This window comes from Aspergillus eucalypticola (genome assembly GCF_003184535.1).
Source record: "Aspergillus eucalypticola CBS 122712 chromosome Unknown BO83scaffold_13, whole genome shotgun sequence".
NCBI classification, from domain to species: Eukaryota; Fungi; Ascomycota; class Eurotiomycetes; order Eurotiales; family Aspergillaceae; genus Aspergillus; species Aspergillus eucalypticola.
The window spans coordinates 412661-435910 of record NW_020290287.1 but is presented as its reverse complement, the minus strand read 5'-3'; the positions used below and the strand labels follow the sequence as shown (position 1 = coordinate 435910).

Genomic DNA, 23250 nt, shown 5'->3' with positions numbered 1-23250 from the left:
TTCTTGTGGTGTTGCCAAGCGCTGCTATAAATATTACTAGTGAGAATATCCTGGACGGCTGCACACAGTTTTTAATCTGCTTAATTCATGCTCTGTATTGTAATTCATATCTAGGCCAGTCCCGCTGCCATAGTGCACTTCATTAGTAGAAACTGTCAAGGCAGTGCGACTAACCCTCAAACGGCGTCTCATATGGCGCTTCCGCCTGCGGAGTGATTCTCGCATGGTGTCGTCTCTGGCCGTCTTCCCAGTCGAAGAGGGCAGAGTGGGTAACAACGCGGTTCTACACTCGTTAGTCTCTATTTTCGTCGAGTAGGTGGGGAGGGTAGAACTTACGTCCCAAACGACCACGGTTCCAGGACGCCATCTCACCCGGGTCTGGAGATCCTGGGAGAGAGCGATATGGTCGTAGAGGAATTTGAGGAGGTAGTCGGACTCTTCTTTCTTGTAGCCGACGATGTAGCGGGTGACTGCTTTGGTTAGTAACATAGAGTAGGGGTGAGATGATAATGGTACTTACATTGGGGATTTACGAAGAGGGCTTTTTCTCCGGTTACCTGGACACACTGTTAGTTCTGGAGTTTGGCATGAATTGGGTTATGTGCATACCGGGTGAGTCCTGACAATTGGGTGCTCGGAAGTAATCGGATCCCGTCGAGCGATGCCCCCCTTGTTCAGACTGTTGTTGACCTGCTCAATTCCGGAGTGAACTGCCTTCAGCCCGTGAAGTCTCTTACGGAACTCAGGCGATAGGCGTCGGTATGCCTGGGCCATGTCGGCGAAGAGGGTGTCACCTCCGCTTGATGGCCCGTCCAGGATGTACAGGAAGGTCGTGCCAGGAGGCTGCTTCTCGAAGGTCACGTCCGAGTGCCAAGTGATGGTGTTGGTGCGTTGGGATAGGAATTCAGCTCCGCTTCTATCATCGGCACCTCTGTGCACGAGGTGGATCTCCGGGAAGCCCTTGGGTGCTCCAGAGGTCTGGTGGATGTGGTGTCTGCCAAAGTAGCCGCCGAATTCTAGGGCTTTCTCAATGGGCAGGTGTGCGAAGTCTTGGTCGCGGAATGCTATATAGTTTGTTAATGGGACGTCAGCTCGTCTTGAAGAAGGGGATCGTACCAACGACCTTCCGCTGAGCTACATACAAAGCCAGCTGGTCTTTTCCTTCCTTGGTCAGTTGGCTCAGCTGGACACCACGGACCTCGGTGCCAATGGTAGGTGTGATGTCGTCTACCTCGGCTTTGTCCTTGGGGAGAAGGTCAGGGAAGGTCGGGTCGGCATCCTTTCCGTGGTCGTAGTGCTCGAAGGGCTGGAGGGGAGGGTATCTATGGTTGTCAGGGTGAGGTGAATAGACCTATGGAGAGTGTAAGCTACCTTTCTGTTTCGTTGTCCCAGACAGGAAGATAGTTGGGGAAAGAAGCCGGCGGCTGCTTCTCAGTGCCCTTCAGCTCGTTCTCATGCTTGTAAGCTTCTCCATAGCCAATCACGTTCTCCTTATTAAAGCCAGCATCGGTCTTAAGCGTAGTCTTAGGTGCCGCCCGAAGCGACAGAGGAGTTTCTTCAACCAGAGATGGGGCCATGTGGAATGTATGCAGGTGCAACTATGACAGCTGTGCTGATTTTGTGGCGATATCTAGAAAGCAACCAGCACAGAGAACAGCATCCATATATATTCTGCTTCCATTCCGAATATCCGTCTTTTGTCACGCAATCCCTGCGGGGTATGGATTGACGCCATTTTCCGGCTGTCAGGTATCACGGAGATACTGCAGTCGGATATGCTGGGAACTTGGACAAGGAGTTACGCGAGCCACGGGAAGGTCGTGTAAGCCAGCATGACTCGCCGATCCAAGATGTCAATGGTGCAATGATAATGCAAGAAAGTTAAGACGTCAGTGCTGTGGTTATCAATCATCGTTTCACTCGAACCGAGCCAGGCTGCAGCCAACCAGATCTATGAATGGCTAGAAAGATGCCCTTGACTATTTTTGGATATCCTACGGACATAATCATTAAAGTCCTTTTAGGTCAAATATGGTTTCTTGTATTCTTCGCGTCGAGGGCGTGCTGCATTTAATGCAGTCAATGTAGTGCATGGGCGGAAGAGAAGAGAAGAGGCAAATGCGGGCCAAGCATGGCGTGATAGTGCTCTTGCTTCGCGCAACTCGCCCTAATTAAGCTCGCCGGCAAGGCGACGTGCAATCAAGACCCATAACCCGCCTAAGACTTTGTCTACAAGATTTCATTGCATTATGACCTGGGCCAGATTTATCTGGAAAAAAATCCTTTACTGAGGTGGTACTGGTACAGCAGTCTTGTCACGATGATTCGCGTCCAAGTCCGCTTCTACCACATTCTGAATGCTCACCCTGAACTTTTGGAGACAATAAAAACCTTAATGAAAACACCATTCGTATCAGATTCCCCCACCTTAAGCGGCTTATCCTTGCCAATCAGCAGAAAAAGCCAATGTTGCGATGTTAAGCCCCTAGCATATCATCATAAGCCAATGCGATGGTGACATCGCAGTTCCGGCGAACTTGATACAATCTCTCTGCTATTATTGGATTCTCTGCCATCAGCTGCGGAAATCTGGAGCAGCCGCTAATCTCAGACCCGGCACTTGTCCGCTTAACCTTACTTGTTCCTCATAACGTCAGTTATGCTCCCCTTGCGTGATTTCATCCCCTGCCGGGATTTTTGCGCAAGATCGGTTAAGTCTCCAGCACTAACAAGCACTTCGGCAAGTAAAGCCATATCTGATTATGCGGCCCTTGAATCATGGCATATCAGCCTTTAGGCACTCACGGCCGTAGTTGACGTTGGCCCCATTCCGCCAACCATTTCATGTCGCACATCGATGCGCTCAACGTTCTAGGTTGCCTGAGCCTGACCCACTCATGAGACAATTGGCTACGTATAGCTACCCACAGCTCTCGTGCTAACAACTAGTACATCGTGCTGACACTTTAACAAGAAATTGCGTGATGAAGTTTGATGCCTGTTCATTGCTGATGGACACATCAAAAAGGCCCGATGTCCCCTGAGTTGCTGCTTGTTTCTTGAACTCAACCACCAGAAGCTGGTCCTTCAGTGTTATTCTGCCTCTCACCACTTTCCTATACAGGAGAGATGACCACAGACGGTGTCAAGGAAGTCCCCGCGGACACGGCCTCCGTAAATGAGGACACCAAGAAGAACCCTGATGTCTCGACATCATCTGCATCGTCATCCTCACTTACGGACTCGGAACACAGAGTCGCAAAGGTGACTGACTGCGCCTTCGATACGACGGAAGACCCTAGGTTCTACAAGCCGATTCCCGAGTATGAGAGCGCACATCGCTGGGATCCATACTTCGAATGGACGGAAGAGGAAGAAAAGGCACTAATCAAGAAGGTAACTAACTACCATTTATCCAAGCCCATCCTGAAAATCATAGCTGATCGCAACAGATTGACATCCGAGTTTGTACTTTCGCATGCGTTACGTTTTTCGCACTTCAGCTTGACAGAGGCAACATTGTGCAAGCAAACTCAGACAGCATGCTGGGGGACCTGGGAATGACCACGAACGATTACAACACCGGACAAACGATTTTCTACCTCACTTTCCTCTTTTCCGAGCTTCCTTCGCAGTTACTATCTAAAAAGGTCGGTCCAGACCGCTGGATTCCCATTCAAATGGTCGCTTGGAGTTTTGTCGCCGCATTCCAGGCATTTCTCAAAAACAGGGCCGGATATTTTACCTGCAGAGCGCTTCTCGGCCTCCTGGAGGGAGGTTTGTAAGTCTTCCTACACTGTCCTACTTGGGGTATGAGTTTTCTAACATGTTCTAGCATTGCCGACACTATCCTCTTCCTGTCCTTCTTCTACAAGTCCAAAGAGCTGCCGCAACGGTTGAGTTACTTCTGGGTTTCTTATGAAGCTACATCGATCGTCGGCGCTTTTCTGGCGTTCGGCTTCCTCCACATCCACGGCTCTGACGGTTATACTGGAGGATGGCGCTATCTGTTCGCTTTTGAGGGTCTTATTACAGGAATCATCGGAATCATCGCCGCGTTCTGGATGCCTGCATCTCCCACCCAGACTAAGGGCGGTTTCCGCGGTAAAGACGGTTGGTTCAACGAGCGTGAGGAGAAAATCCTTGTCAACCGTGTACTCCGTGACGATCCCAGCAAGGGAAGCATGCACAACCGTCAGGCGGTCACACCGAAGATGCTTTGGCAGGCTCTGTGCGACTACGACATGTGGCCCATCTACCTGCTTGGTCTGACGTGGATGATTCCCAACACGCCTGCTACCAACTACATCACCCTGGAGTTGAAGTCGCTTGGGTTCGGCACCTTCGAGACGAACCTCCTGACCATCCCCGCATATGTCATCTTCATTATCAACCTACTGTTTTGGACATGGATCTCAGAACGCTTCAACCAGCGTCTACTTCTCGGTGTCGTCACTGAATTCTGGTGTTTGGTCTTGCTCATCACGCTCGAAGTCCTGCCAGATGGAGCCAGTGGATGGGTACGGTGGATTATCAATGCTCTCTTGATTGGAGCCCCTTACGTACACGCAATCATTGTGGCCATGACATCCAGAAACGCGGGCTCGGTCCGCACACGCACTGTTGCGAGCGCGGTATACAACATGATGGTCCAGGCCTCGAGTATCATTGCCAGTCAGGTAAGTGAGATACTACCCCACATTATGGCTCACTACTAACCCCTTGCAGATTTATCAAGAAAAAGACAAGCCTTACTACCGTGTGGGTAATAAGGTTCTCATTGCCATCTCTGTGTTCAGCATGGCTTTATTCATTGGGGCCAAGTTTTATTACATCTGGCGCAACAAGTATGGCTCACCAATTCTCCGATAGTAACGACTACGATGCTAACTGTGCTGCTAGGTACAACGCTGCTCGTTGGAATGCCATGTCCAGCGAAGAGAGGGAGGAATACCTGGCAGCTAATAAGGATCTTGGAAACAAGCGGTGAGTCTTCCTTCCGCAAGATTGCCTGATAATCTGTCTAATTGGTCGCCTTGCAGACTCGATTTCCGATTTACTCACTAGATGAGCACGATTAATGATTGATTATATTATACAACTAACACATAGATGACCAACTGCATATATGGCATATTGGTGGATGCCCCGCGGGATACCCTAAGTCTATAGATTAGACGATAGAGCAAATTCATAATACAACACATCGCTCAAGTGATCATAAACCGTAAGGGACAAGCCGTAATTCATGTTCACTCATGCCTATTCCCCAATGACATACTCGCACCCACTATCTCCAATCCACACCTCATGCAACTTGCCCGCCGGAACATCCAGTCGTGCACCAACACCATACGTCTCTTTTTTTACCTCCCCATTATGCAGCTTAGCATTGTCGTCCGGGTAGGTGATTGTCAAATTCCCTTGGCGTATTAGATGCGTTGTGACACCACCGTGTGAGTGTGGTGGATAATGAGCATTGCTAGGACAGTATTAGCTCCACGAGGACTGAAATCATGATAATACCAGTGCCCAAAATAATGATATAGATGAAGAGACCCTAAAAGGTACATAGTACAGCGTCCATGGTTTCTGTCAACTCACCTTCCGTCCGCCCAAGTAAAGACGTGCTTGAAGCCCCAATCCTTAACGAGACGTTCGCATTCTTTGCGTGTACCAATGGGGTATGTTTCCGCCATTTCCCTTGCTCCAATAATACAGCCACCTGAATTAGGGTAACGTTTGAGGCAGAGATATATACTGGAAGGTGTATGGAAGTGTTGGTGATGCGGGGAATACAGCGATGACGTCGTTGGGATTAGTAATTCATGGCAAATGAGATGCTTGTTGATGGTCACGTGGAGGGGTGTCTTGATTGATTCTATTTGTCGATGGTGCTTCCTTGGCTGGACATACTACTGAGTAAATTCACGACTGCCACTATGCGTTCTACAGGCATTGAACTACATAGCAATAGCCAACTGCGCCATTGAAGGTGTCAATGCTAAGGTGCTCTCTTTGCCCCAACGCAAATGAAAATTTCCCTTTTCCTAAAGACAGGAAGACACAATGTCTCTCTCACGCTATACGAGAGGTCCCTCGTTAATCTATAGTGGCAGGCGCCCGAGAAACGACTGACAACAAGATACAACGTCAATAAAGCAACGACTGGGCTCTGATATGTCTTTAAAGCTTTTTAAAACGTCAAAGTCAACCTCACGGAGACATAGCTTCTTACACCAAAACCTTACTAAGGCTGAAACAATCGGAGAAAAGCCTATACCCGGACGACATACTACTGCAAGCGACACGGGATGGTATGGCGCGGTTCTCCCCCGAGGGCGTTAGATAAACGCTAGACCACTTAGCCCACGCCAACGCCTTAGCTCCAGAATGCCAGGTGGGTCAAGCTTGATAGTGGAACACCCAGGATTTGATTAAGCTCCTCTTATCGCAGCCAACCCAAGGCGAATTAGAGCCAGCTGTATCTGGCTACTGAAGCTTCTCACCCGCATCGATGGTTTCTAGGCCACCTCTACCCCCTGTCGATGACTGAAATGAAGGGCAGAGTTTCCCTTCTGGGAACTCGTCAGGAAATGGCGGGTTGGCCAATCCGTATGCATGATGCAGGGCCTTGAAAAATTACATTGAAATATAGCTACTCATCCCTCGTCTTGAAATCCGTGCCATTTCTTTAAAGTACCAAACCCCAAAGGAGAGACAAAAAGAAATCGAAGAAATGCCGGACAATGTTGAACTCACAACCACCAAGGGTGGAAATAATATTTCCACTGTATTCGCTGATGAAGGGCTTGCCAAAGGTCATGTCGCTCAGAAGTATATCGGCACTATGGCCGACCAAAGGGATATGCAGGCTTTGGGAAAGGAACAAGTTCTCAGGGTTCGTTTTCTGTCTACTCAGTGAGGAGCTTTTCTAATCCTATCCTCAGAGAAATTTCCGGTTCATTTCAATCGTTGCCTTTGGATGTACTCTGATTGCTTCATGGGAGGTCATGTTGACGTAAGTCTTTCTTTTTCTCAGGGGTACGTACATAATGTTAATACTGGGACAGCATGATGAGCTCGCCTCTGGTAGATGGTGGCACTGCTGGCTTCATCTGGGGTTTCGTCGTGGTTTCGGTTGGCGTGTTGCTTCTGTTCGCAAGTCTGGCGGAGATGGCTTCCATGTGAGTGCACGCACTTCATCCTGAAACTATACACCAGCTAATCTTTTCACAGGGCACCTACTGCTGGTGGCCAGTATCACTGGGTTTCAGAGTTTGCACCTAGGAAGTACCAGAAGTTCTTGAGTTATATCACTGGTATGTATAGCTACCCATTGAGGATGGCTGAGCCTAACAAGCCCGGTCGCATCTAGGATGGCTCTGTGCCACGGGCTGGGAATGCGCAATTGTGTCAATCGCTTTCCTGGCAGGTACTATCATTCAAGGTCTAGTTATCCTCAATTACCCAGGTTATGTTTCTGAGCGGTGGCACGGTACTCTCATTACAATCGCCATCACCCTTTTTTCCGTTCTCTTTAACACCTTCCTCGCCAAGAAGCTCCCTCTCGTTGAAGCCTTCATCTTGATCCTCCACGTTGCCGGGTTCTTCATTGTGATTATACCCCTGTGGGTTTTGGCACCCATCAAGGACGCAAAGTCAGTTTTTACCCAGTTTACAAATGGTGGTGATTGGGATAGCAATGGTACCGCGACGATGGTTGGTTTAATTACTGCCATTACTGCCATGATAGGCTACGACTGTACTGTCCACATGTGTGAGTAAAGGCTCTGGCTCGATCTCTTATACATGCTAATACGATACGCAGCCGAGGAAGTTCGAGACGCTTCCACGACCCTTCCCAAAGCAATCATGGTGGCGTGCTCCTTGAATGGGGTGTTGGCCTTCGTCGTTATGGTCACCTTGTGTTTCACCTTGGGTGATGTGGATGAGGTTCTCGACTCCGCTACTGGTTACCCTTTCATTCGGGTTTTCTTCAACGCCACCAAGAGCTACGCAGCTACAAACGCAATGACTGCAATTGTGACCATGTCGCTTATTGCCAGTGTTATTACGGAGGTTGCTACTGCGTCGCGTCAACTCTGGTCATTCGCCCGTGATGGGGGCGTCCCACTGGCTAGCTTTTTCGGTCATGTAAGGGTTCCCACTTCTTGTTAGTTTCAGCTTTAATATACTAAGTACTGACGGGCAATAGGTCAATCCAAATTGGAACATCCCCCTCAACGCTGTTCTGGTGTCCCTCGTGCTTACGATGCTGCTATCACTCATCAACATCGGCTCGACTGTCGCCCTGGATGCCTTGATAACCCTCACTGTCGGAGCATTGTTGAATTCCTACATCATCACTGTTTCCTGTGTCGCATGGAAAAGAATTCGTGGGGAACCATTACCCCCACATCGGTGGTCACTAGGCCGATGGGGACTTTGGGTAAACCTCGGGGCCCTGGCTTTCCTCATCCCAGAGTTCGTTTTCGTTATGTTCCCCCTTTACTCGACTGTGGATCCCGAGAACATGAACTGGAGCTCACTCATGTATGGTGGCATGTTGATATTTTCCATCATCTACTATGCGATGTACGGGCGGAAAACTTATGTGCCGCCCGTGGCCTTGGTCAAGCGCGAAATTTGATTTGGACGTTCGTTGGCTGGAGTCCTTATTGCTGCTGCATGGACACGCCACCTCTTTCCGTTTTGTTGATTCTGGCGCAGTAACAGGTCGACATTGGCGGTCTCCACCGCACCGGCCTATCGCCTGCATCAGTGTCGCAAGTGCCTGCGCATTCTTCGCCAGCGTAATGGAGCCCGAACTATGTTTATTGGCGATTAGTATGGAGGATGACCAGGATGCTATTCCTTCCTGACTTCTGCCCACAGTGGGGTTGAAATCGAAAAGTTTTCTTTCTACCGTATGGATTGATTTAACCACTGGTAACACTACGAAACTGAAATGACAGGTTTTGATTACTTCTGGATCCAAATTTATAATTCATATATCTCGGCGATGGCCCGGCCGGATCTTGTTCGCCAGATGATCCCGCCGCGGCCCACCGGAACAACACCGGGAGCTTACCAGCGCTTCTCTCACGAACCCTAACTGATCCAGGCAAGTCCCCCCGACGATCAACGGGAACGCCGCTGCGGACACATTCCCCGGAGCGTTCCTTGTGGATCCGGAAGGATGCCCGCTCCTGTTTGGTATCACACCAGTGAGCACTACGTTTATGAAGCCAGGCTGCAACCTTATCAGTGATCTTGAGCTGTTAAATCCGCGAGGGCACCAACCTTTCATTTGCGCTGGTCATAATAAAATAATTTTCAGCTTCTTTGAAAGAACACTCGGTATGAACACTAGCACGGATAGTGGCAGTCTAATCAAGCTAAGGGGTAGCTAGTCTGCCATGGTTCGAGACGGATGCGACATGATTGCGTGTTACAATCATACTAAACTCTAGGGTAGTATGATCCCTGCAAGTGCTTCCTTCTCCGTTATTAACTTTTCTTGGTACAGGGTCGGGTTTAGCTACTCGCAACGCTACAGGGGCTTTGGAATCCGAACATCAGCCGTAATGAACAAGCACTGTTCATATCTCTCAACTGGCCATTTATGAGCTGGACCCAAATCCTTCCATGCGCTCTAGCTGAGCCTTTTGTGCTATCACTCGGGCCAATGATAGGTCTCAGTTCCTCGCACACTGGAGTCAGATCCCTGATAACCTATCTGACCAGGCCACCATAGTCTTGAGCCGGAAGAGATGGCACTATGGCGTTCGCTTCGGAACATACCTAAAGCCTGCATACAGGCCAGTTTATCTACCGGACTTTATATTTGGGAGGCCCTGCATTAGGGGATCTTAACCTGATCTCTTGCTTTTCCAAAGGACACCGGACGATAAGCGACTCACGATCGCTTGATGAGCCTCTGGGTGGCTCCCGGTCATGACGACATCTGGGAAGCCCCTTGTGGTCATTGACGAGAGTCACCATGCCGGCATTGTCATTGTTGTTGGGACTTTGGCCCTGGTAATGACATTGATCTGCTTGGCTATCCGTGTATATGTCAGAACAATACTTAGCCCGGGGTTTGGACGAGATAATTATCTATTATTTGTTGCTACGGTAAGTTCCAACGTTGATGCCTGTGACACATTTATGAGATTGATACTAACCACTGCGTTATACATAGGCTTTTGGCATTATTCAGACCTCCCTCGTCATGTCAAACTCTGCCAAAGGATTCGGGACATCTATAAGGCTTCTTTCTTCGGATCAGGTGGTGAACGTTCAACGGGTACGTTGTCCAGAATCTAGGCAGGGACACGGGTTAATCAGGAATTCTCTTCATGCAGACAACAGCTTCTACAGATACTTTGTTTTTGATCACTGTCTTTCTGTCCAAGTGCTGTGTGCTTGGGATGCTCTCGCGGTTGACTCCCCAGCGCATTCACCATTTCATTCTTCACGGGATATTGGGGTTGAGTATCTGTTGGGTTCTCTCTTCGATTCTGATCATTCTTGTCAACTGCGAATTGAACAAACCATGGGCAAGACCCATTGACCACTGTACTGGATTGGTATGAATCTTCTCGCTCTATATCCCTCCAATTACACTAAACACACCTCACCAGTTTCAAAAACGGGAATACATCGGTGCAATGGACAGCATCATCGAACTCATGCTCTTCCTATTCTCCATCCTTCTCATCAAAAGCCTGCAAATGCCAACATCCCGAAAAGCCATCGTCCTCTCTTCTTTCGCCGTTCGTTTACCGTAAGCAGTACCCATCACCCACAAACACCACCCTTCTGACCCCATTACCTACACTAGTCTCATTGCATTCACCTCTCTACATCTATACCATCTCAAGAACTATGCCTACTCCACGAACCCAACCCTAGACATCATCGACAGCTACGTCTGGACCCAATTGGGCATGAACTACGCCCTCATCGTATGCACCTCCTTCTGTCTCGCCCCTTTCATGCGCGCCATCAGCGTCACCTACGGCAACGCAGGCGAAGTCACCCTCGGCACCAGCAGCGCTAGATCCAAGTCAGGAAAATACGCCCGGGATGTATCGAAACAATCACAGAGCTACGTTCTGCAGTCGATGGATAATCAGGAAGAGGCCGGTCACGGCATGAACAACCCACGACACTCACAACCGACGTTTGTGCCGGAGCAATCGGCTGGCAATTTCAACGCTACTGCTTACGATGGAAGTAGTCGAACGGATGGGGATAGTGTGGCTAGTTCGGAGAGCACGAAGATGATTATCAAGAAAGATGTCGAGGTCACTGTTACTCATGAGCCGAGGTAGTAATTAAATAAAAGTTCTTTTCTTTTGTTAGAGCCAGTGATGGTCCGGTTGTTATAGAGCAAGTCGTAGACATACATTGAATTCTGGTCTGTAACTAATAGGTCTTTCCAGTATACTGGTCGAATATCTATCAGGGAAAGGTAATGGTAAGTAATAGTGAGTATTTATCCAACATGATTGCCGTGTGGTTGAAGTTCGCTTCGTCTCATGTTATTTCTTGAATGATTTCCGTTGGATGATGCATCTGTATCTGTTGTGTTCTAGAGATTCGACGTTGGTGTGTATGTAGACTGGTATAGTAGCCTGGAGTATAAGGGCCTGAGGCAGGAATCAGGCCCGTAGCTCTTATGCCTGAGGCAAGAGAATTGGTGTCCTGAGGCGCAGTTCTGAATCTGTGCATAGCTACTTGTTCCTTTTTGAAGGAAGCACGGTAAGATAGAAATCCGAGATCTGAGAGATGGAGTAGTATATTTTGGTAGGTATAGATATTACTTCACATGAGAATGGAAATAGTAGTGTTTATAATACATCGGTAGTTTTTTTTTTTTCAAAGTGACAGCGTTCGCTCATTGAAGATGCCAATACATAGTAGGTTAGTTATATGCCATATGCCTGTTTTGCGTGTGCCAAACTGTGTCTGGCAGCGGTGGGAGAGTTGAGATCTGGTTCCACTGGGCGAGAGATATACGCGACGCTGATGCTCCACCTGTTCTGCCAGATGTGCTGCCGCGCTTACTCCTTTGTGAAGCATACATTATGCTTGTTGTGAGTCCCGATTTTGATCTCAATGAGCAGTGTATACCCCAAGTCGCAACATGTTAAAACTCGAACATCTCATCCTTGTGAGACGATAGGTATAGATCAAGCCTCCGGAAGTCCCTTGCTAGGGTCCTGCTTCTGACCCTTCCAGCCGATATAGGGCCACCCCTTTGGAAGAGAAGAGTATGGCGGGAGAACATAGCGGCCAGCGCAGTCTCCCTCTGTCGGACAGTCCAAAGTGCATAGTCCGAATACCTTGCAGTAGCATTCTTCTGCCGTGGGACAGTAGACGGGGCCCTTGCCGAAGATCACTGTTACTGTTAGTCACTTTCCCCTTATCGTTGGGATAGGTCTGGGACATACTGTGCCATGAGTATTCCATGATCCGTCCACTGAGATCATCGGGTAACGTCGTCTCAGCCAACCATTTGCGGTACCGCACATAGTCACTCTTAGGCCGCTCGCGGATCTTCCAGCGTGTGACGGCGAATTGCGCGCAGCATGAGACCCCCACTTCTTCAGGGACCTCCGCCCCGGGAAACAGTTCCATGAATCCTGTCTTGAAGTATTCTCCTGCGTGGACGTCGTTGCGATGCGTATCAGTGAGGGGATGAATCTCCGCCGGACAACCCAGGACCCAGGCGCAGCGCAGATTCACGTAGCCTTGTTTTTGGAGATAGGGGACCTGGAAATTGCGAAGAACAGGCACACCATCGTAGTAGGGGTCGTCGTTGTGCCATTGGTATCGTTGGGAATGGATGAATAGGATCGAGTCGGGAAGGTTGTCGTAATTATCAATTATATATCTGCAATAGTGAGTTGGTGCGCCCAGAACCGGCCAAGACATGGAGACTCACGTCAGATACACCATCGATTCCCTCCCCTTATTCAAAGCCACCGTCAACGGCGCTTTCTTGTCGTCCGCCACGTAGATGCTTTTATGCCACTCAGGAAAGTATGTGTACAGCCATGAGACATCGTCACCCTTCATACTAGCCACCACCATGTCCTTATCCAAGGCCTGAGGCTGTCGCGAAGCCGAGGCGGACGGGGAAGGCTTCCCCGACCGCGAGTCCCGATGCGGGCCTCCCTTCACCGCATCCTCAGCAGACGTCTCTGACCGTTTGGGATCGGAGCTCCCAGCGAAGAAGAGGAAGTATAGGGCGTAGATGATGAGAATGGTGCAGAAGATTGCTTTTTCTTGGTTGCGCCGGCGCGGACTGTTAACTCCGCCGCGGAAGAATAGCATGGCTGGCAATGGCGGCGGCGGGACTGGCACGAGGCGGGGGGACTGTAATCATATGCTGCTGGATGTATGTAATGTCACGGAAGTCAATTGAGCGTCAAATCAGCGTGACGGGGCAGGGAACATGGCTGCACGGAATGGACGATCGCAGACGGTCGGGGTCGGTGAGGTCGATGCGGGCGGCGGTTCGAATGAGTTGACCGACTCGGGGAGAATTTGCGGCGGCGCAGGATGAGGGTGAAACGTCGGCCGTCGGATGGAATAATATAGGAGAACCACGGAGGCCCCGGAGGCGATCGTTGTTGAAACCCGGGGATGCGACAGCTGGCAGGATGGGAGTTGTGGTGGACGAAAGTAAGGAGAAGAAAGATGATTGATGGCCGCACCTGCAAGTGGAGGAACAGCGCCTCCACACGTGCTTTATCTGCTACGTAATGGGATCTCACTCTGTTTCTCTTCTCACCACATCACCACTTGGTTGCTCTGATTATATACTAATTACTATGTACACTTCTCTCGTCACTAATCTGACAGTCGGTCTAGTTATAGCAGGCACTCTGAAATCGCGAAAAAGTACCACAAGTGAGCCAAAACGCTCACCGTTGCTTCGCCTGCATTTCCCGCCGTTGAATTGATTCCCTCGATGACTTCGATATCCGACGCCGTGACACTGGCTCCAGTGCCACTGGTGATCCAGTATTCCGGACTTGGCTGACTGAATCCAAAGTCCATGGGTGGCAACCGGGGGACGATATCGTTCAAGTGAGTAACACGGAAGTTGGCCCCAGATCCCTGACTGGTGATATGCTCGGCCAGCGCATAGTTTCCGATTCGAGGACATCCATAGGTGTACTATTGACTGTCAGAACCGTTTGTCGCTCCATCACCTTTGTGAAAAATCCTCACCAGCTCAACGCTATACCCGTCATTTCGCAAAACCGTCGCTCCCAGCGTAGCCAATGCGCCGCCCAAACTGTGCCCGGTGAAGTATAGGGTATAGCCCGAATACGTGCTCATCGCGGACTTGATGTTGCTCGTCAGATCGTCGGCAGCGGATTCCCACGCCTTCCAGAAACCAGTATGGACCTTGCAGCCGGTGCAGAGGTCGTCGTTATCTTCCAGGATGAAGTCAAGATCAGCGACCCAATTCTCAATCGTGCTGCTTCCCCGGAAGGCGACCACGAGCCGCTTGTTGGTGTTGTCCGCGGCTAGGAAACCGGCTGTGCCTCCAAAGTCGTTCGTCCTGTTCAATTAGCTGTGCTCTATGTCTGCGATCTGAGTGACATACAGGTCGAACTCCAGCAGCATCTTGGTACTGGCCTCCTCGACTGATGGACAGGCGTTGGCTGTGCATGTCAAGTTGGAGTCATCCGAGTCGATATTATTCGAGCAATAAGCTGCGGCAGACCATTGCGCGAACAATTGCAACTCATCCAACGTGGAAGTCGAGACACCTATTCACACCTTCATCAGTGCTATCCAACCATCTCACATCGGGCACACATACTCCGCACATCAAGCGGTGCCGGCGTGGCAGCACCCAGCGCAGCAAGCGCTGTCAAAAGCACTCCAAGCCGTCCAGAGAACATCTTGCAGTATACAAACAATCGAGGCGACCAAAACCTTGCGACCAACGGGCTTCTGCAATGCACACACACACACACTGCCTCTATCCAACTGCACCTCCGATCCCCCTTTTATACCCATATCATATTACCCACCTCGATTCCCCATCAGGGGCCTCAGGGGGAAAAAAGCAAGAAGCGGGGTAAGTCAGACAACAACATTCAACCAAAGAAGCACGATAGCAGCTGAAGCCAGCCATGCAATCAGGCACCGTATCTCCTCATCCGCATCCTTTGTTCCGGGTCGGCGGTTGTCCGTTGCGCAACTGGAGTGCCAGTTTGGCCCCATCTCCATCCGGAGCGGAAGCCCGGTGGGGATTAACGGGCTGCTATAGCAGCCTGTAGACAAGCATAGTCTGCTCCGAAAAGTTAAATAAAGTAGATGTTGTCTGAGGATGGGCGGTGTCGAAGGATCTACTGGCGGAGAAACGTGGAGGCGTGATACACTGCACATGAGCAGTAGATTGAGGAGATTGAGATTGGGGATGGAGCCATGACATGTGCACAGGCCGAGGTAAGTAGGCCAAATCGAAGAGCAAGTAAACGGGAAATAGTGTTACGAAATCTGAGACTTCTTCACATGCTGTTGCTGTTGCTGTTGCTGTCAAGTGTTGTGGTTCGTGACATGCAAGTAACTAAGTGGAGTTAGTGAATTCTTGTCACTTTGCCGATCACTTGCAGCGCTTATACTCTCATTCAGACTACGATACATACGGAGTACATACTATAGATGGGGGAGAAAGCACACAAACAAATCTACGTATGTTACAAAAATCATAAGCATGTACACGTGCCCATAATCAATATCATACTATCGAAGAAGTAAGTAACCCACCCTGACAAAAAGAAAAGGAAAAAATACCTCAACTCACTATTGAAACAATACTCCATCCCTTATTCCCGGCCCCCAATACTACCTTACCTTCCCAAGAACTCTCACAGTTTTAGGATAGTAATACAAACAATAACCTAGTTATAGTAAAAACATCTCCTATTACCTAACCAACTCTTACCACGTAGTAACTACTTAACAACTGAATTAATCCATTACTCACCTAATAGTTGACTCTTCACTTCATCCCGGCATATACACCACCCGCACAGCACTAGGTACTTACTTTGGCAGCCTAACTAACTAACTAACCAACTAATTAGCACAAAGTCACTAGCTAACTAGTCCCGCTGCCTTACAAGTCCCCTACTAGTACTCCGTAGTCAACCCACAAACCACCAACGTCCGGGCTTCCCGGGCTGCGGGGTGCAGCCTTAGTATCCCGTACTATAACCCCGGGGTAGTTAAACTAGTTAGTTAGTTAGGGGACGGGAGGACGATGACTCCTTCACTCCTTCTTCTTCTTAGCTATTAACCAACCTATTATTACTTAACAAGAGTTAGGAATAGTATTTGGCTGCTACCCTACATTGCAGAGTTTGTTAGTTTCAATGGCTTGGGTAACCCCCCACTTTTTTCTTCCCTTCCTTCCACTCCATACCGTGTGTGCGTGTGTGTGTTGGTTGGAATTGGAATTGAAGGATTCTTCAGACTTTTTTAGTGGTTCAATCAATCATTCAATCAATCAGGCCCAAAGTCAGTCCGGCTTGTGATCTGCGGGTTGTTAGTGCCGGGGTGGTGTGGCAGGTGACTACTTATTTTACTAATACTGGCATTACTAGGTGGTTAGTGTTGTTGAAAGTGATGGTGTGGGATGGAATGTATTGGGCTACCGGGGACTATTAGGTGGTTAGGAGGAGCCGTGTGGGTGTGTGTGCGTATGTGGGCAGGTGCCGTTACTATGTGCCTGTGCTCGATATCTCCGTAGTTACTATCTAGTCTGTTTTGTGGTTCGGTGCTTGCTCCCTGTGGTTCTCGGGGATTAATGTACCAGTGATATTTAGTAGCTTGATGTCTCTGGCTTTACTGCAAGTACTTGACAGATGGGGCTATCGATATGCACAGCAAAAGTAGTATCTTCTCAAAGGATATATTGACCGCTACCTGCAATAGCTAATTCAAGAAACAAAAAAAGTGAAATGATAATGGGATAGAAAGAAAACAGTCAATCTTCGCTCCTGGAACGCCAACCAGACTCACATCACGTCTTTTGCATAGCATAGAAGAGAAAACGAAATCAAATAAAAAAGAAAAAAAGAAAAAGAAGCGATCCACGGAAAAGGAAAAATGCCCGAGCTGATCAGCAGGGGTCTGATCCAATCCAGCAAGGTGAACTGTCTCATCACTGCCATCCTTCATCGGGGAATAATCGGAATAACAGCTCATGCCGGTTGAGTTCCAAGACATGGCAATACTCTCAACTACGCACTAGCCCCATTCTCGCCCTCTCCAGATGGGTAATCCGTCATCCCCTCATCCTGTCCATCACCGCTGTCCCCGGCCAGCACCTTCGTCCGGGGGATCTGATGGTCCGGCAAGGGCGTGCCCGGCGTCGCGGCAACAACGTTGTCGTTCTCATCGACGAACTCGAAGTTGTATCTCGACAGCAAGTGCGGGATGGCCGAGAGCTGCGGGCCATACCGGGCCGTGTTGTCGTATAGTTCGAAGAGTGGGACGGCGAGGAGCTTCATGTTCTTCGGGACGGAGAGGACCTCTGCACAACACAGTTTAATCAGAACCATTCTTCCCTTCTCACCCGCCACTGGTATTCATATGTGAGGGATGGCATGCTTACTCTTCTTCGGCAACTGAATGAAATACAACTTCTTGCACTCCTTCGGCCGAGTCACATGTCCCGGCAAGAACGGGTACATGAATGTCTCAAAGTTCGGCCTCCACCATTGCGCCAACGTGTCCCCAATCTCCCAGTCTTCGTTCACGCCTTCGCCCGAGAACTGCGAGCCGACGGGCGCGAGACGCTCATTGAGCCGTTTCTTGAAGCCCTCGACTTCGTCGTCTTCGAAGTTGAGGTAGTCACCGGGACTAGATACCAAAAACAATGTAAGTAAGATGCTCGAAGCTCCATAATCCACATGATATGGGAAACGCACAGCTTAAAAAACGCGTTGGCAATCTGCAGCATCAGCACATGAGGATGGTTGTGTTCGTGGCAGACGAGGACACCCTCGCAGGTGCGTCTCATGCCGTGTAGGTCGTAGTGCTCCTCGAGACGTTTTAGACGCGCCAGCACGGACGGGTCCTCCTCCGGTTGAGTTTCCTTGGTGCCGAATGTGTAGTTAGAGAGGGGGTACAGGCGGATTGTTTTGGGTTGTTGCGCGGAGAAGTCTTTGGGGATGATGGGGCTATTATTCAGGACATGGTCAGTGGTGAATGCGTGGAGAAGGAAGCGGTAGTGAGGTAGGTCGGTGGCAGGACGTACGGGCGCGAGCTTTGAATCGCCGTCGCGGTGGTGGTCGACATGGTGAACACAGGGGAAGCCAATGCGCCGCGAGTAAACAGGCTGGAGGAGTCGAATGCTGGATACGGAGTCAGGAAGTCAAGTACGGCTGGAGCTCTCGGTGGTGGATCGGCGATGATGGCGGAGCTGGGCTCGGCGTCGGAGCGGCCCTCCCGCGAAAACATTCGACCGCCCCGATGCTCGCCATATCAAGTCTACTAGTCTTAAACCTACAAAGTAGCAACTATAAGGGATTCTATGTCGGAATCATCATATGTTTTATTCTTTGCTGATTCTATTCTCATTTATCAGAGTAAATCTAACTCAAATCACAACCTAACCCCAAACACAGCCCCATCCCTCCCATGCAACAAGTCCACGCCAACTATGCAAACCCAACAATACAACATCATGTCTATCAATGCGAACGGACTTCCGCCCCAACATCCAACTCAATCATGAAGTTTAAAGCTTGGCGTCAAAGTCTTCGAACTCGCTAAGATCGGTCACCGGGCTGGGTCCAGCACTGACGGCCAGACGAGCCTTGAACTCGGGAACATTGTTGATGTAGGTAGACTGCTGGAGGTCACCGTTCGTGCCATTCGGCTGGACTGTTCCATCACTCTTCTTAGCCTCGATGCCCGCTTGCTTCAATTGCAAGCCCAAGCTGCTTTCGATCTGCGCGATGACGGGCTTGGTCTGCTGCTCGGAAAGACTCATGCCAGATTCGAGGAACGCCTTCAGATTGGCCAGGATTTGAGCCTCGTCGCCGCTCGACACGTCGACAGTCGCAAAAGCAGTGCTCAGACGTTCCTGGTCAACAGCGAAACCAGCCGCCTCCAACTGCTTGCCGAGGAACGAAACGACCTGGGCTTTCTGCTCCTCGGGCTTGGTGGCATGCGCATGTGCACCGGTCTGGGCCTTGAGGTGAATCGCCAGCTTAGCCCGAGTCGTGGACTTGGGGTAGACGAATTGCTGGTAGAACTGGATGAGGTCGGCCTTAGTCAACGTCCGGACGTTCGCAGCATCGTTTTCGTTCTGCACGAAGTCGAAGTATTCCGAGCCGATATGGGACCAGAAGCGATTGGTCTCAGAGCTCAAGTTCTTAAGCTTCTCCAGCCGCTTGTTGATAACACTGCGCTTGTGGCTCTCGAACTCTTGCTCTGACATATTCGCCAGACTCTTCCCGAAACCAGTCAGGAAAGCGTCGATGCGAGACTCGAGATAAGCAGCATTGCGCTCACTCTGGATGATCACCCGGTAACCCATGGTCGTCGCAGAGTAGCGGGCGCCACTCCAAACAACATAACCAAGCTGCTCCTTGCTCCGCAATTGGTCAAAGGCAGGCTCATCCGTCATCTGAGCAAACAGCAGCAGCTTGGCCCGCAGAGCATCGTCGTCAAGCTTTCCAACGAACAGGTAGTATTCAATGCAGTGGTTGACGTTGGCGGGATCCTTCAGGGCACGCTCGTAGACATAGTTGGCGCCAGGGGGAAGGATCATGTTGCGTCTAACGTGCCACTGGGATTCGGGCAGCGCACGGCTCTGAAGCGTCGACTCCACCAAGTCGGTCATGCGCAGCGCATCCTCCTTGTACAAGTTACCGTGGGCCAGGACTTCAATGTGGTTCTGGCGGAGAAGTTGAGGGAAGAAGCATGAAACGTCCTCTGCCTCGATGTGTACCAACTCGGCGGCATACTGCTCGTTGAGCCACGTCCTTTCAGCAGTCAAGTAGCGCGTGTAGTCGCCAACCTGATAGAACGGTTGCTGGTACTCTGCGTTCTTGTAATTCCGAGTCATACGCTCTTTGATGATGTTGAAACGATCCGGTTTGATGACCAGGTCCCGCATACTGGTAAGCACCTTTTCAAGGAGAACCGACATCTTATCATTGTATCCGCCAACTGAGATATCAAGGCCGAAAAGGCTGGCAGACAACGAATAGTCGAGACCCGCAAGCTCAGCGTCGTAGGAGTACTCGTTCAAAGCGTCGCGAACCAGCTCGCAGTAGAACTTGGTCTTGACCAGGTTTGCCGGGGTAGCATACGCCAAGGGATTCCTTAGGGTGACATGAACAGTCGCCTTGGGGACCCAGAAACGGTCATCCTTCTTGTACCACAATCGGACATGGTCATCATGACGGATCAGCTTCGGGGTCTTGGCCGGTTCAGACACCTCCTTCTTCTCCACAGTGAGTCTGGTAGGAACGAACTCGTTCTTGTGTGGAATGTGGAGCTCGGACAGTCTACTCTCGGGAGAGGTCTCCGCAGCCTTGCGGATGCTGTCCATGAAGTCTTCCGGAATATCTTCGACCTTGTATTCAGTTCCGTACCATTTCTCACGGCAATTCCAGTCACCGGGGTAATCCTGGGCAACAATCACCATTCTGAAGTTATCGGGTCGCAGGTACGACAGCGCCTTCTTGACCAGCTCGGGTTCAAACTTCCGCAGGAGGTTGCCGCTGAGAAGCCATTCCCTGGGGTAAGGCTTCTGCATCACGCTGCTAAGGCGACTCGTGAAGCGACTGGCGGGGGACTTTTGCTTAAAACGGAACTCGACTTCAGCCAGGTTCTTCATTTCATCGAAGATCCACTGCTGGGGCTCGCGCTCCTTGATCATGCCGATGTACTCAAACACCACCTTGGTGACCTCGCGATACTGTTTCAGGCCCTCGGGAGTCAGCCGAACGGAGATGGTGAAGAAGGCGGAGCCCGGGCAAACAGGCATCACACCTGCGGACAAGCCGTTTGCCCAACCCTTCGCTTTGATGTAGGCCAGGATGCTGCCTGGACCTTCATGGCCGATCAGGTGGCTGAGATAACGGCTTGGTTGGGATTCGAACAACGACTCTTCATCCATGAAGGGAAAGTACAAGTCGAGCGAGCGCATATCCATGACTGGTTTGGCGAAGATCTGTTTGCCCAGATGTTCTGGTAGGCAAGGTTGAGCATGGTCCCAGCGGTTCTGGGGAAGATCTTGGTTCTTCACATGTTTGAACAGGTCACCCACCCACTGCTCCATTTCATCCAGAGAGTCCCGTCCCAACACCACCAATTTCATGATGTTGGACGAATAGTGCGCCTGGTAGAATTTGATAAACTCTTGTCGGACCTCCAGCCCCCGCTTTTGCGGCTCCTCTTTCAGAGTCTGCAGGTTCCCGGTCGAGAAATGGTGGTACGGGTGGGCAGGGTTGGACAAACTCTTGTTCAATTGCATCAACCGCCACAGGTCGCTCTGCAGGTTCTTCTTATTTTCCGAATCTACTGCCTGCAGCTCGCGGTCCAAGGTCGACTCGAGGAAAAGGGGCTCTACGAAGAACTGCGCAAAGCGATCCAGAGCACCATACAGAGGAGACGTGGGGTGGTTCGGCTTTGCGGGGCTGTCTGTGCCGTTCGATGTTCCATTGGCGCCGTTAGGTGTGTCGTCAGTGGCAGCCGTGGTGGCACCGACCTCAAAGAAATAGTTCGTCTCGGTGGCTGCGGTATAGGCGTTGGAGGAACCGGAGTTGGATGCTAGGTACTGATTGTAGGCATTCTCCTTGGGATACTACACAGGGTTAACATGTTTCCGCATAAGGCCAAACGGACAAGGGGTCTATTGTTTCCGAGGGGACAACCACCTACCTTCATGGTTCCCATAAAAAGCAAGTGTTCTACCGCATGCGCCATGCCCGGCATGTCGTCTGCGTCTGAGAAATTGCCGACATTGACATTGACGGCCGCACTAGCCTTGTCTGTGTCGGGATCATGTACGAGAAGAGCCTCTAGTTTGTTCGGCAGGCGAATGACACGATAGGAGCGATCATCGAGCTCGGGCTTCTCCAACTGCTCAGCGATGCGCTCGATAGATCCCATGGTTGCGGTATGAGAGAAGAGGCGAGCACAGGAAGGGAGGGAAAGCGAGACAAGGGCGTGAGACGAGCGCAGGGCAGGAGATGAGGAGTAGCGCTCGTTCGGTGTGGGGAAGCGTGGCGAGGGGTAGATAAAAGGAGGGGCAATCGCCGCAGAGGCGCCTGACTTAGAGAAGGCGCGAAAAGCTGGGGAGCGAAGATATAAAGGCACTCGAGAGTTCCACAAGCGGCGTGTTGCAGGGGACCTTGGAGGCATCCAGAGAAAGGAGGGATCGGTTGCCGGGAAGCACCGCTCGGGGGCGCAGGCGGTGTTGGGAAAGTTGCCGGCGTGAAAGTGAAAGGGGGTAAGGGAAGTCCCGTATTTGAAATTAGCAGTTTAAGAACTAAACAGAGCAAATAGGGTTAGCAGAACGACGCCACGTAGGAAGAGGTGAAGGGCAAGCGAGGCAATTACCGGGGTCAATGGTCGAAGTATATCTTGTGGCACGAAGGAGGAAGAGTAACTTGTCGGTGGGTTCATCGGCGGGAGGCGATGCACAATGCATGGCTTGGGGCATACTAGGCGGTGAAGCCCCGCGATAAGGCGGTCAACGTGGGATACCTCATTGCATATTGTCTGTTGCCAGTGAATTGATTGCTCTTTTACTTCTGTGATGGAAATTAGATTTCTAAAGATGTTCTGCTTCTTTGTTGAACTGGAGCACCAACTATTAGTAGCTGGCCTTTCACTTGGGGGCTATTAATATCACTTTCACTACTGCTACTATATATACCTCGGCAACTCCGCAGCTGGATATCTTCAATGTCAGTGCAGATTCCAATTATCAGTCTACATTCAAATTCATGAGTCCCAAGGATCCGAACAACTCAAAGTAATAGTGTCTTCTCATAAACCGGTATTACCTCTTCTACACAGTATTCATTGGCGGTCATCTAGTATCTTCATTCAAATCTCATTGTCTCCTCTTACTGAGTATATCCAGCCGAGTACGGCGAACACCTGTTCACTATATTAAAATAGATGCATGCAGCAGCTACAAACACATTAACAAATACGCGAGTATATATGTAGTGGATA

The 23250-nt window shown here is 50.3% G+C and overlaps 9 protein-coding genes across 9 annotated transcripts; 3 read left to right on the top strand and 6 right to left on the bottom strand.

Moving 5' to 3' along the window:
* Positions 1-78: 78 nt before the first annotated feature.
* Positions 79-1773, bottom strand: BO83DRAFT_378691 (TauD/TfdA dioxygenase family protein). The gene is made up of 6 exons (XM_025531319.1): positions 1372-1773; positions 1117-1322; positions 610-1064; positions 521-557; positions 337-470; positions 79-283 (listed from the first exon to the last, which is right to left on the bottom strand). Exons 1-6 carry the CDS (start codon positions 1575-1577, stop codon positions 170-172), a joined length of 1152 nt encoding a protein of 383 aa, XP_025387882.1. The 5' UTR covers positions 1578-1773; the 3' UTR covers positions 79-169.
* A 1356-nt stretch (positions 1774-3129) lies between these two features.
* BO83DRAFT_445861 (putative transporter) lies at positions 3130-5158 on the top strand (the record flags this gene model as incomplete). The annotated part of the gene is made up of 6 exons (XM_025536580.1): positions 3130-3396; positions 3453-3781; positions 3836-4679; positions 4729-4847; positions 4903-4986; positions 5043-5158. The coding sequence occupies 6 exons, from the start codon at positions 3130-3132 to the stop codon at positions 5065-5067; spliced, it is 1668 nt and encodes a 555-aa protein (XP_025387881.1). The 3' UTR covers positions 5068-5158.
* A 104-nt stretch (positions 5159-5262) lies between these two features.
* Positions 5263-5731, bottom strand: BO83DRAFT_361501 (uncharacterized protein; the record flags this gene model as incomplete). Its single annotated transcript, XM_025529457.1, has 2 exons — positions 5605-5731; positions 5263-5482 (listed from the first exon to the last, which is right to left on the bottom strand). Exons 1-2 carry the CDS (start codon positions 5697-5699, stop codon positions 5263-5265), a joined length of 315 nt encoding a protein of 104 aa, XP_025387880.1. The 5' UTR covers positions 5700-5731.
* A 1008-nt stretch (positions 5732-6739) lies between these two features.
* On the top strand, positions 6740-8940 carry BO83DRAFT_361498 (GABA permease; the record flags this gene model as incomplete). The annotated part of the gene is made up of 7 exons (XM_025529456.1): positions 6740-6901; positions 6951-7021; positions 7074-7140; positions 7280-7322; positions 7379-7780; positions 7832-8157; positions 8219-8940. 7 exons carry the CDS (start codon positions 6740-6742, stop codon positions 8651-8653), a joined length of 1506 nt encoding a protein of 501 aa, XP_025387879.1. The 3' UTR covers positions 8654-8940.
* Positions 8941-9960: 1020 nt separating this feature from the next.
* On the top strand, positions 9961-11342 carry BO83DRAFT_427349 (uncharacterized protein; the record flags this gene model as incomplete). Its single annotated transcript, XM_025535341.1, has 5 exons — positions 9961-10140; positions 10208-10312; positions 10371-10595; positions 10650-10792; positions 10850-11342. 5 exons carry the CDS (start codon positions 9961-9963, stop codon positions 11340-11342), a joined length of 1146 nt encoding a protein of 381 aa, XP_025387878.1.
* Positions 11343-11811: 469 nt separating this feature from the next.
* On the bottom strand, positions 11812-13689 carry BO83DRAFT_378688 (DUF3431 domain-containing protein). The gene is made up of 3 exons (XM_025531318.1): positions 12959-13689; positions 12465-12907; positions 11812-12412 (listed from the first exon to the last, which is right to left on the bottom strand). Exons 1-3 carry the CDS (start codon positions 13348-13350, stop codon positions 12204-12206), a joined length of 1044 nt encoding a protein of 347 aa, XP_025387877.1. The 5' UTR covers positions 13351-13689; the 3' UTR covers positions 11812-12203.
* On the bottom strand, positions 13450-14936 carry BO83DRAFT_399091 (lipase family protein; the record flags this gene model as incomplete). Its single annotated transcript, XM_025533301.1, has 5 exons — positions 13450-13671; positions 13948-14199; positions 14254-14590; positions 14636-14801; positions 14855-14936. The coding sequence occupies 5 exons, from the start codon at positions 14934-14936 to the stop codon at positions 13450-13452; spliced, it is 1059 nt and encodes a 352-aa protein (XP_025387876.1).
* A 2077-nt stretch (positions 14937-17013) lies between these two features.
* Positions 17014-18431, bottom strand: BO83DRAFT_378684 (cleavage and polyadenylation specificity factor subunit 5). Its single transcript, XM_025531317.1, has 4 exons — positions 18305-18431; positions 17976-18227; positions 17660-17907; positions 17014-17578 (listed from the first exon to the last, which is right to left on the bottom strand). Exons 1-4 carry the CDS (start codon positions 18343-18345, stop codon positions 17286-17288), a joined length of 834 nt encoding a protein of 277 aa, XP_025387875.1. The 5' UTR covers positions 18346-18431; the 3' UTR covers positions 17014-17285.
* Positions 18432-18787: 356 nt separating this feature from the next.
* On the bottom strand, positions 18788-22176 carry BO83DRAFT_313882 (a-pheromone processing metallopeptidase Ste23; the record flags this gene model as incomplete). Its single annotated transcript, XM_025527565.1, has 2 exons — positions 18788-21868; positions 21946-22176. The coding sequence occupies 2 exons, from the start codon at positions 22174-22176 to the stop codon at positions 18788-18790; spliced, it is 3312 nt and encodes a 1103-aa protein (XP_025387874.1).
* Positions 22177-23250: the final 1074 nt, after the last annotated feature.